General features: G+C 38.9%; 2 protein-coding genes across 4 annotated transcripts; both read left to right on the top strand.

Annotated features, from left to right (window-relative positions):
- Positions 1–1,413: 1,413 nt before the first annotated feature.
- On the top strand, positions 1,414–7,468 carry rassf2b (Ras association domain family member 2b). 2 transcript variants are annotated; one of them, XM_060896341.1, is made up of 10 exons: positions 1,414–1,559; positions 2,668–2,736; positions 2,879–2,954; positions 3,063–3,223; positions 3,346–3,440; positions 3,634–3,773; positions 4,851–5,004; positions 5,242–5,363; positions 5,943–6,040; positions 6,230–7,468. In XM_060896341.1, exons 2-10 carry the CDS (start codon positions 2,687–2,689, stop codon positions 6,294–6,296), a joined length of 963 nt encoding a protein of 320 aa, XP_060752324.1. In that variant the 5' UTR covers positions 1,414–1,559; positions 2,668–2,686; the 3' UTR covers positions 6,297–7,468. The 2 variants fall into 2 exon arrangements, with proteins under 2 accessions (XP_060752324.1, XP_060752325.1); XM_060896342.1 differs by lacking the exon at positions 1,414–1,559 and adding an exon at positions 1,608–2,210.
- Positions 7,469–7,858: 390 nt separating this feature from the next.
- prnpb (prion protein b) lies at positions 7,859–11,570 on the top strand. Of its 2 annotated transcripts, XM_060896422.1 has the most exons (3): positions 7,859–7,951; positions 9,514–9,728; positions 9,765–11,570. In XM_060896422.1, the coding sequence occupies exons 2-3, from the start codon at positions 9,515–9,517 to the stop codon at positions 11,081–11,083; spliced, it is 1,533 nt and encodes a 510-aa protein (XP_060752405.1). In that variant the 5' UTR covers positions 7,859–7,951; position 9,514; the 3' UTR covers positions 11,084–11,570. The 2 variants fall into 2 exon arrangements, with proteins under 2 accessions (XP_060752405.1, XP_060752404.1); XM_060896421.1 differs by having other exon boundaries at positions 9,514–11,570.
- The last annotated feature ends 93 nt before the right edge of the window (positions 11,571–11,663 follow it).

Here is an 11,663-nt window from a genome sequence, read left to right as displayed (position 1 = left end):
GATTAGTCTGTATCTCTTCCTGTACAGGCACGGAAGTGGGCAGGATTACCCAGAATTTCCACCAGAGCAGAGCGGAAAAGTCTGTATTTCTTCTGGTGTGGATGGGATTAGTCAAAATTCCTGACTATTGATTTGTCAGAATTTCTTCAAGGGGCAGGCAGGATTAATCAGAATTCCTTTCAGAGTCTATAGGATTGATCAGAATTCCTCCAGGAGCAGGCGGAATTGATCAGAATTCCTTTAGGTGTTTTTGGTCAGAATTCCATTTTAGAGCGCATGGGATTGATCAGAATTCCTTTAGGAGCAGGCAGGATTGATCAGAATGCCTTCAGAAGCAAGTAGGATTGGTCAGAATTACTTTGGAGATTGAATGGGACTGATCAGAATTCCCTCAGAATCACCAGGCAATGGGTGATAAAAAGGTCCAGGGCAAAATTCTTTTATAATTTGCTGAGTATAAATGGAATAATGGAGTGGAAGCAATTTTGCTTTCTGGGGACAGAACAGAAGTTTAGAGATTTTGTGTGAATGCAGTGTTACACACCATTTAATGTTTTCCTTTTTGCGAATAGGAAGCTGTAAGGATGTAGCATGATGCACTGAAACCTGCAATAACATCTCATATGCTCATCATACTGTGAATTTATCAGAATGTTCCAGACCGGTTGTTACTAATATATATTCATATGATAATCGTTTGAATATTTAGACCTGATTGTTTGTTAGATGTTTGTGTATATTGTTAACACTAATTTGATCTGATTGTATGACACTGGACCAAATAAATAAGCATTTGCATGATTGACTCAAGTGAGCTTGTGACTCTAAACATAATACACAATACACATACAGAACATGTGCAGCAGCTGAATCGCTGCACACTGCAGTTTGTGCTACAACTTTCTATTACAATACACAGATTGGCTAATATTGTTGTTCCACTCTGATGCATTTGAAATGAGGTTGTTTTGCTAGCCATAAATGTCAGACAGCAGCATAAACAACAGAAGAGATTAAAAACCAAAGTGCACAAATTTCTGTTACCACAAGGTGGCTCTACACGCTCGACACTCTTCTCTAAACCACCAACCACCAGAAGGCCTACCAAGCATCTTACATTTCATGTATACACCTAACATACTTCAAAGGTCAAAAGGTCATCAGGTTCCATATGAAGCAGCTGTTAACCTTCTTTAACATTTTGCATTTTTGTGCATGGAGGACCATTTCCTTGCTTCAAAGGGGTATCTGCGTGTGTGTGTGTGTGTGTGTGTGTGTGTGTGTGTGTGTGTGTTTGTGTGTGTTTCGGATGTGCAGCTATACACCAGTGCGGTGCTAACAGGAAGTGCATACACAAGTGCAAGTGCACTGAGCTTCCGGTGTGAGCTGCTTACTGGGAGGGGCTCGGGTTCATTTCAACAGACACAATTTTCCTTCCTGGTAAATTCAGCCTTCAGAAGGGTCTGTGTTGTCGTATCTGACACACACATACACACAGTCTCACACACACAGACACACACAATTGATTTCTCCTCTTTTTTAGGGTCTTGGGCTACACAGTAAGTCACCTACGTGTTCAGTTTCTTTATCTTCTGCTTTCCATCTGTCCTCTCAATACTGCATCACTTGCTGTATTTTTAATAATGTTTTAAACAAAATGTGTATGTAGAAACTTTAAAATCTTTCTTAACACACACCCCGGTTTCAAAGGTTTAATGCAATGCTTTTGATCTTTTTAGATTTAACAGAAATACAGGTAGAAAATCCATCTTATGTACAGGGTTTGTCCCAATTAAAATTGGAACTGAAAATAAGACACAAAGGAATAAAACACCACAAACATCACTTTTCTGATTCACATTCAAAAAATGGCTGTTTTTGATCAATACCTTCTGCTTTTCGGTTCATAGTGACTTGAACTGTGACTCTGTGTTGTTATAATGCTATTCCCCTTTTAGCAGAAGTGTAAAACTGACCAACCCAAAAAGACGAGTGTGGTGGTAATAATGTAAAACACAGTAGCATCATGTTGTTAGGACACACACTTCCAGTTGAACGTGGGCTCAGAAGATCAGAGAATATGTAAAGAGATTAGTGCTTGTGTCCTTTTTTGTCATGTTGGATTCTTGCACCATTTACAACCAGGAAATAGAAACATACATCTCTTTGCAACATACAACACGTGATGTTCAATACTGACTGACATGAAAGTAAGTAGTATTACTTAACAAAACACGAGGCAAAAAAATCGAGATTGTGCGATCGGTGTGATCGAGATTTTCTTTCCTGTATTTGTCCCCTGTAGGTTTATATTGTTTCACTTCTGACATTTTTAATTCTCTTTTTTTAATCTCTTCTTTATTTAAATTTTATTTTCTCCTCACTTTTATGCTGCTTCACATTCATTCTTTATCTGTTTTATCTTCTCCTGTCCTCTTGTCTCTCATTTTCTTTTCTCTTTCCTCACCTTTCTTCTCCTTTTCTTTTGTCTCCTCTCCTGTTTTTTCCTCTCCACTCTTCTTGTCCCTACTCCTCTCCTGTCTTTTCCTCCCATTTTGTCTCCTTTTTTTTGTCTTCTCTTCACTCCTTATCACTCCTCTCCATTCATTTTCCCTCCTCTTCTTTTCTTTTTTCTTCTCTTCACCCCTTTACTGTCCCCTGTTTCAGGTCCATCAGTTTTGTCCTTATGGCTGTTGTGAATTCAGTGCAGATCGGAGAAAACAAATTCATCAGCAAGTAAGTTTCATAATTGATGCTATAACTGTGTTTACAAACTGTATTAGTGTTAAATAACTACCAAGAAAAATCCACAATTCCACTGAGTGCACTCAGACCATGAGCTGTCTCTGTACCATCAGCTAAAATGTTAATTTCTTAGGACTGACTTACTGTCACATCTCAAGACCTACAACCTTTATTTTGAGGAAACGTCGCTCCAGCTGCGGCACAGAGAGGCTAGTCTCACACTCACACACACACACACTCACACACCTGTTAAAACAGACAAAGCTGTTTTGTGCTATTTTGTGTTTATATAGCTTGTATATTTTTTTCTAAAACAGGAGGAAGAAGAACTGATCATAGAAGGTTTGCTTAATATCTTCTGGGGCCTCCGGCGACCAATCAGATTGCAGATGCAAGATGGCAAAGAGCCAATCACCTCTCCTCGTTTTCTTGCATCCTTGAGACGCTCCAGACCTGACGGCAACAAAGCAGAGTCAAAGTATGCAAAATAAAATAATACTTAAGATAACATCCATTAAATAATTACATACATCACTGTGAAAGAGTATACTTATGCCATTACAACAAGTAATATTACACTTTGAATTGGGTCCTCTTTAGAAAACAGCAGAGCACACAGGCTCCGCCAACAATTATGTTCACTGAGCCTGGGGATGATTCAAATGAGAGTGGTAGTGAAGCAGCAGGAGATAGAGGTGAGTTCAGGTACATAAATAACTGAATCACCTGTTAATGTACATGGTGCTAGCTTAGAATTTACTGAGTCTTAAGTGCTAATCACAGTTACTAGGCAAATTTTTTGAAAGTTTGTAAAAACTGTTGTATGCCAGAGTGCTAGTGCGCACTCACTAACTGCATAAACTGTGGTTTTACGTGTCACGTGGACAGGTGAAGAGGAAGACTCAAGCCTGCAGAGGACTAGGAGTTGTGTGAGTGGGCGGACTCTGGGTGTTCGGCCAGAGCATAGCAAACAGCGACAAATCAAAAGACACCGATGTTCCTTCAATGGCCATTTCTATAACCACACGGTATGGTATCATTTACTGCAGTCTAATTTTTTATCATTTGTTTATTTTTACCAGTTAATTCTTTTAGATAATGATTTTTAATAAGAGTATTTTTACTTTAGTGTTTTATATATATATATATATATATATATATATATATATATATATATATATATATATATATATATATATTTATTATAATTGTTTACCTTTAAAACAATCCAAATTTCTATTCTAAAGTCCTTATATTTAAGTTACATTGTGTAAAGTTCATTCATTCATTCATTCATTCATTCATTTTTAATCATCCAATTCTATTCTAGATTTCTAGAATTTCTAGAAAGTGAAATTCCATTTAGAAGTTCCATTTCTAAATTGGCCACAATACAAATTTATATTAAAATGTTAAACATAACACTGTCTATAGTTCTATAATAAGTTCATATACAGAAATAAAAAGTTATAGCATCTACATTTCTATTAAACATTTGTTCTTTTAAGTTCCCATGGGGGGGGCACGGTGGCTTAGTGGTTAGCACGTTTGCCTCACACCTCCAGGGTTGGGGGTTCGATTCCCGCCTCCGCCTTGTGTGTGTGGAGTTTACATGTTCTCCCCATGCCTCGGGGGTTTCCTCCGGGTACTCCGGTTTCCTCCCCCAGTCCAAAGACATGCATGGTAGATTGATTGGTATCTCTGGAAAATTGTCCGTAGTGTGTTTGTGTGTGTGTGTGTCTGTGTGTCTGTGTGTTTGTGCCCTGTGATGGGTTGGCACTCCATCCAGGGTGTATCCTGCCTTGATGCCCGATGACGCCTGAGATAGGCACAGGCTCCCCGTGACCCGAGGTAGTTTGGATAAGCGGTAGAAAATGAATGAATGAAGTTCCCATGGATTATGTTTTTTAAATCATCATTTTTTGGACTTCATCCAAATTTCTCTTTAAATGACACAGCACAATATTTTTTTGTTAATTCCTACATTTTAAAGAAACTACAGTCCAAATTTCTCTTGTAAAATATGACATTTATAAATGTGAAATGTTCCTATACGCTACCTTAGAAGTCATATCATTTTTCTCCTCATCCTCTTGCTTTGTCAGACTGCAGTTTTCACCCCAGCATTTGGTTCGGTCACTAACGTCCGTGTCAACAGTTCCATGACGACGTTGCAGGTCCTCCGTGTGCTGCTCAACAAGTTCAAGATCGAGAACAGTCCTGATGAATTTGCTCTTTTCTTCTTACACACCAGTGGAGGTGAGCCAGTTCGGCACCCAAAGCAAGAATTTGTTATGCAATTTCAGATGCAATTTGTACACAATTTGCTATTAATTTAATGTCTTCAGGGTTGTTTTTATGTTGATCTCAGTGGCCCATAGCAGTCTATGCGAATCCCACAGGCTTGTGAAAGTTTGCACACTCCCCTAGCTGCTAAATATTTTTACTGTCAGATTGAATGTAAGGGTATTATATTGGTTCTGTGTCTTCTCTTAGAACGCGTGCAGCTGAAAAAGGATGATCATCCGCTGGCCATCCGTATCCTACATGGCCCATGTGAACAGATCAGTAAAATCTTCCTCATGGAGCCGGACCAGGTGGAAGAGGTCACTTATGATGTAAGATATTCAGATCTACTAGTTCATGCAGTGGATAGGGTTTCAGTAAGGAACAGAACACATGGACACACGTTATTACACATGTTCCTTTGAGGTGTTTCAAAACGTTGTATGAGAGGCAAGTGTGCTTGAAATCATTGTCAGCCAAAGAACAACAAACTAATACTTTCAGTGTTGCATGATATGAATGTCTTCAAAAAGGCATGACTTCTTGTATTTTACAGGAATCATGCTATACATTAATGTCTCTGATTTGATAGTCACGTGATGCTAATTGTTTATCACTAAATTATAAGATAAATGAGTACAGTAAAAAAAAAAACTGCTTCAGTGCCAGATAATATTTAACATTTTGCACCATTCTTATCATCCTCAGTTTTGTAGCTTCCAACATTCATTTAAACATGTTAGAAGCTACAAAATGCTAGAAATGCCAGTCTGCTAAATTTAAATGTACCTCAACAGCAGACAAAGGATGTAGGATGTATACAGCAGATGGGATATTAATTATTTACATGCACATAGAAAAACATGACACTAATAAACAGTCATTTAGGTGTTGGTCTGTTATGTGATCAGGTGGCGCAGTATATAAAACTGGAGATGCCTGTGCTACAGAGCTTCATTGTCAAACTGAAGGAGGAAGAGAACAGAGAGATGGAGAAGCTTAAGCAGAAGTAGGTGTAGTTTACTCCTGAATTTTTGTATTCATACTTTCACACGGAAACACACACAGACACACACACACACACACACACACACACACACACACACACACACACACACACACTTGTATATTCTTGTGTTATTGTGTTGATTTTTTATTATACAATAAATTTATCACTTTATTTTGTTGTTGTTTGTAGGTACTGTGAAGTTCGACGTATGATTCAAAAGCACATGCAACGTTTGTCTGAAACAACTTTTTGTTAGTTATTTTGTCTCATTTACTTTACTGTACGTCCTGATTTTTCATTTTCATTCAGTACAGAAAAAGCCCAGAGTTTACATTAAATCTGAAGATTCAAACATTTAAGGCAGAGCTGAAAACGGGGTGGAGGTAGATCAGTGGAGGAGTGGAGGAGTGGCAACTCTTATTTAGAGCAGGAGAGCAGATGCCACCTTGTGATGCTATGTGGCCAAACTCCTGGTGCTTACTTTTTATTCCGTTATTTATACTCTTTTACATTATTTATAGTTTAGTAATCTGAACCTATGTAGTCAGCTACTGTAAAGCAAGACTAACTTTGATGTGATGTGCTTTGTGATTGGCTGATCAAATGTAACTGAAAATCTACCCTTTATTGACCCACGGATGTCTGTCATTCAGCAACATCCTACAGTGCTAATATTTACACTGTAAGTTCCCTACTACTGCTTGAATCAGCTCACACCAAACTGTACCAGGATTAGTGATGCAGTACAGTATGTGTAATGGAGTCTCACTGGAGAAATATAATTAGATTATATTTTGCATAATATTTAATAACAGATTAAACAAATGTGGTTTATAGTCGTACAGTAATGGTGCATCTCCATCAGCTCACTAGCTCCCTATGTAAGTAATCATTTTATAGCTACAACAATAACAGGCTACTTACATATGGATGTTGGCCAAGAGTTTATTCATAATGAGAAGCTTTAGAAAATGTGATGTGATTTCCAGTAAGAGAATAAAGAGCGCATTGATGCTCCTTGGTTTTTGTGATGCATTGTGGGGTTTTTAGGGCGGGAACGTTCCAGTGTAAGGGAATGATTCTGTGATAGACAGACAGAGAGAGAGAGAGAGAGAGAGAGAGAGAGAGAGAGAGAGAGAGAGAGAGAGAGACAGCCCTTAAATTGACTGACTCCCTGATCAGTGCCCTGACTACTGAATTAATGAGCTGATTGAGATGACTAAGACTTTTATCCCTGCATGTTTACTGATAGTGGACTCATCACATTATAATCTGATGTATATGTTGTATCTGATGTACCATGAAAGTATAGGAGACTTAATAAAACTGATATTATTTGTGTGAACCATGTTTCAGAAGTGGAAAAAAAAGCATTTTAAGAATTTTAAGCCTGATACACACTGTACAATCAATAAATGAATAAAACAATTTCTTTTTATTCATTATGATTATTTCATAACAACATGGCCATCAAATAGACCAAGACCAAAAATAGACTACAAAGTAAACAACAAACAGTTCTATGCTTAGAACAGAAGTGTGGCTTCCATTTTCTTTAAAAAAATATAAATAAATAAATGAATGAATGAATGAATGAATAAATAGAGATAAATAGCAAACGCTTCTATTGCACTACTGTGCAAATGTAGAAATCTATGCCTTTTAGATGATATAACTCCATTTCTATTCCTTTCACGATATTTCTATGAGAAAGAAAACCCCACCCCAAATAAAGGCTGAATCCCAAATGCTTTCCTCTGGTGCACTGTATCCAATCTATTAGCTTATACACTATCAAGTGCACCTACAAAGGGACTACAGATCCAAATGAGATTCAGCCGGATAGCAAAGCAATAACACAGAGATTTTCAGTAACGGTAAGAAGGCCGAGACACATCAAGCGTCTTTCAGGTAAGAAAGCAGAAGTATTCTACAATTTCTTCTAAATACAAATGCAACATCATAAATGAAAATGATGATTCCAGGTGACTTTATTATACAATTGATTTAATCTGTCGTGTCTGACGCATATATCCAACAAAATATATGGCATCAGTAGATAAGCAAGGCATGCAGAATGTGAAGGAATAAATTGTATTATTTACTGTAGTATTTGTTCCTTGTTTGTTTGTTTTGCTGCATGTCATGTAGCAAGGTGTGTACACACATTGGTGCTGATACTGCAGAGTATATTGTGAAACATTCATCCTTGGGGCACAGTATGGATGAAAAGGATGAAATCTTTATGGAGTTATTGCTCCAGGATGTTATAGACGCACTGAGCTTCCAATATTTGTCGATATAAAACCTACACATGTCTGAAACCTACACTGAAACATTCATCCTTGGGGCACAGTATGTATGAAAAGGATGAAATCTTTATGGAGTTATTGCTCCAGGATGTTATAGACGCACTGAGCTGTGTAGTCGTGTTCAAGTTGTTAAGCTAAAGAGCCAGGTTTTGCCTTAAATCATCTCTCATCAACAGAATTAGACAATGCTTTAATTTGTGCTAACGTGAACGCTCTTATGGCATTAAACGAAAATGGGTATTTTAGAGTTCCTAGAGATATTTCTCTGTGTTATGAAAACAATTTTCAATCCACAAACACAATGCCAAAATAATCTTGGAGACATTCACATCACCTCCACAATCCATGTGGCGTTTGCAAGTTTTTCCCCTGCTTCAGGGTTTCCTTTGGTTACTTCACTTTCCTCTGCCAATCCAAAGGTGTGTAGAGATAAGTACAAAGATTTAGATCTCTACATTATTTGTACAGATGTTTTGCGATTGCTCTTTGTGAGATGTTGCGGTTGGGTTGTTTATGTTCAATAGGGGTGTGGTGTAACTTGAAAGTTCTTTGCTATTGTGATATGGTCTTCAACACATCATTCTGACTTTTAGAAAGAAAAAAAAAGTACAGAATAAAATCCCAGTCCATCAATAAGGCTTTTAAGTGGCGTTAATATGATCAATTGACCATCACGTCTGTGGCACTCACAGCATATCCGTTTAGGGTTCTCTCTAAGTGCTGAATACTAGACAGGATTTATTGTAATGACTCATCCATTTTAACTGATCGCAATGTATTCATGTATATGTATATGCATATGTATGGTATGTATGTTAGGCAGCCTATTTTAGTGCAGATTTTAATACGTGATTAGTAAAAAAAAACATTTTATATTTCCAAACAAAATAATAACTATTACCAAAAAAAATATTTTTATGTAGGATTGTGCATGTATCATTAAATTTGCATTTACTTTGTGTAATAGCACTGTTATATTTATTTGTTACAAATAAAACTTTTGTTAGCCTTACTAATATAATTTCTACTTCTTTTCCTAGAATGAAAATTTTAGTTACATATTTCTGTTAAATGGGTTTTTCTTGGAAGGGGTAACAACAAAGAAAAATACAGTTTAACACAACTAAATGTCCTAATTCAGTCTCCTCCCCTTCGTTACAGGATGGGGCAGCTGGGCATTCTCACAGTTTTGTGTTTGGCTTTAATGCTATTGTTACATGACACATCTGCATCCAAGAAAGGTTCAAGCAACAAGAAGCCTCCCACTAAAACTAGCAACACCCAGGCCAACTATCCGAGGCAGCCCAAACCAAATCCTGCAGGTGGGAGCTATCCGGCAGGTGGGAGCTATCCGGCAGGTGGCAGCTATCCGGCAGGTGGCAGCTATCCGGCAGGAGGCAGCTATCCGGCAGGAGGCAGCTATCCGGCAGGTGGCAGATATCCCGCAGGTGGAAGTTATCCCGCAGGTGGAAGTTATCCAGCTGGTGGCAGCTATCCGGCAGGTGGCAGCTATCCGGCAGGAGGCAGCTATCCGGCAGGAGGCAGCTATCCGGCAGGAGGCAGCAATCCGGCAGGTGGCAGATATCCCGCCGGTGGAAGTTATCCCGCCGGTGGAAGTTATCCCGCCGGTGGAAGTTATCCAGCTGGTGGAAGATATCCTGGAGGTGGGAATAACCCAGCTGGAGGACAGTATCCAGCACAAGGGGGAAATAATCCTGGAGGGTATCCTAACCAGTATCCAGGAAGAGGAGGTGTAAATCAAGGTGGGTATCCCAATCAGTACCCAGGAGGTGGGAATTACCCAGCTGGAGGACAGTATCCAGGACAAGGGGGAGGTAGTCCTGGAGGGTACCCTAACCAGTATCCAGGAAGAGGATACCCTGCAGCTGGTGGCTACCCAGTGAGAACAGGAGGACACCAAGGGGGTTATCCATCCATGGGAGGATCATATCCTAACTGGAATCCTAACAACAAAATCCTTAGTCCCGGCTATGGAGGTGGATTTGGGGGTCAACGGTATGGAACGGGTGGCTCCCCATTCTCAAATACGGTTCAAAACATGGGCTATAATCCATCTGCGAAGTCCAAAGGCTTTGCCAAAAAGGCAATGTTGGCAGCTGGAGTTGGGGCTATGGCAGGGATGGCTGTAGGATATGGCCTGGGTCGATTTCCACGGCCACACTTTCAGTTTGGCAGCCGCCAAGAGGAGTATTCCTACAACCGTTACATGCACCAACGCAATGACATGAAATCTGCTGACACAAATCAGCAAGGAAATGACTTTGCATTCAAACCACCGGCTGAGGCCCAGACTTACGAAAAATACATGGACAACTGTATGAAAAGATCTGACCTCTTGCAAAATCGTGAAGCAAAGATTAGTATCATCCAGGGGGATGATCCCATGAATGGATCTCTTAAGGCTTCCAGTAGTATTTCTGAGAAAGTTGACACTGCTGAGAATGGTACAACTAAGGATCCAGTGCCTGTTGAGTCTCAAGAGAGCAATGATGATACAGTGAGCATCACAGAGATTGGTTACCCTGCACTCATCCAGCAAATGAAGGCTCGTAAATGTGTAGAGCTATACCTGGCATACTCTGAGAGCTTCCTGCAGAAGCAGGCACAACAGAAACCCAAAAACCGTAGTGACCCACCTGGACATCACGGTTTCCATGTAATGCTCATGACTGCCGTCATGTCTCTCAGCAGCACCTTCTTGTTGAAGTGAGAGCAAAGATATGGCCCTAGGGTGTGTTAAACTGGGGTGTGTCCAGACATGGAGACCTTCTGGGCTCATCAGAAATTCAACTACATCCTTTCTTAATCACTACCTGACATATCACAATATTATCGTGTTATTGTATGAACAATATTGCATGGTTTACAGTACCTGTTATTCCTATCCAGCAAACATAGACAGCACTTAATTCAATGCTTGCTAGATTCTCAGCAACTAAGCTTTTAGCAAAATGAATGAACTGGCTAATGTGGCTTGTTAACTGCCTAGTGCAATACTTAATAGTAATCAATAGTTAATTTAAAGCATTTTTCTTTTTGGTAATGGAAAATTATTTTATAAAGAAAGGGTCAGGAACTGTGGTTTTGCACTGAAAATGAGCTGTATATTCTGTATTATTATTATTATTATTTGTTGGAAAATGTGTGACTTCTTGTGGCTTTTTATTATTTCTAAATAAACTAACATTTCTAACACATTTTGACTGACATTTTAATTTATCAGCCACTTCACTGCTTCATTGAACATCATTTTATCAACTCCTTATCCTTAGAGCTTAACAATGTTCCAA

The sequence above is a fragment of the Tachysurus vachellii genome, chromosome 20 (assembly GCF_030014155.1).
Source record: "Tachysurus vachellii isolate PV-2020 chromosome 20, HZAU_Pvac_v1, whole genome shotgun sequence".
NCBI classification, from domain to species: domain Eukaryota; kingdom Metazoa; phylum Chordata; class Actinopteri; order Siluriformes; family Bagridae; genus Tachysurus; species Tachysurus vachellii.
Note: the sequence above shows the minus strand (reverse complement) of the source record. Positions and strands in the feature narration are given on the sequence as shown.

What these genes read in the sequence shown, in the direction of transcription:
- rassf2b (XM_060896341.1), top strand. Translation starts at nt 2,687, where the DNA reads ATGGCTGTTGTGAATTCAGTGCAGATCGGAGAAAACAAATTCATCAGC. An exon ending in CTTCTTACACACCAGTGGAG is followed by an intron (nt 5,005 to 5,241) that starts GTGAGCCAGTTC and finishes GTCTTCTCTTAG; the next exon opens with AACGCGTGCAGCTGAAAAAG. An exon ending in ATGGAGAAGCTTAAGCAGAA is followed by an intron (nt 6,041 to 6,229) that starts GTAGGTGTAGTT and finishes TGTTGTTTGTAG; the next exon opens with GTACTGTGAAGTTCGACGTA.
- prnpb (XM_060896421.1), top strand. Translation starts at nt 9,515, where the DNA reads ATGGGGCAGCTGGGCATTCTCACAGTTTTGTGTTTGGCTTTAATGCTA.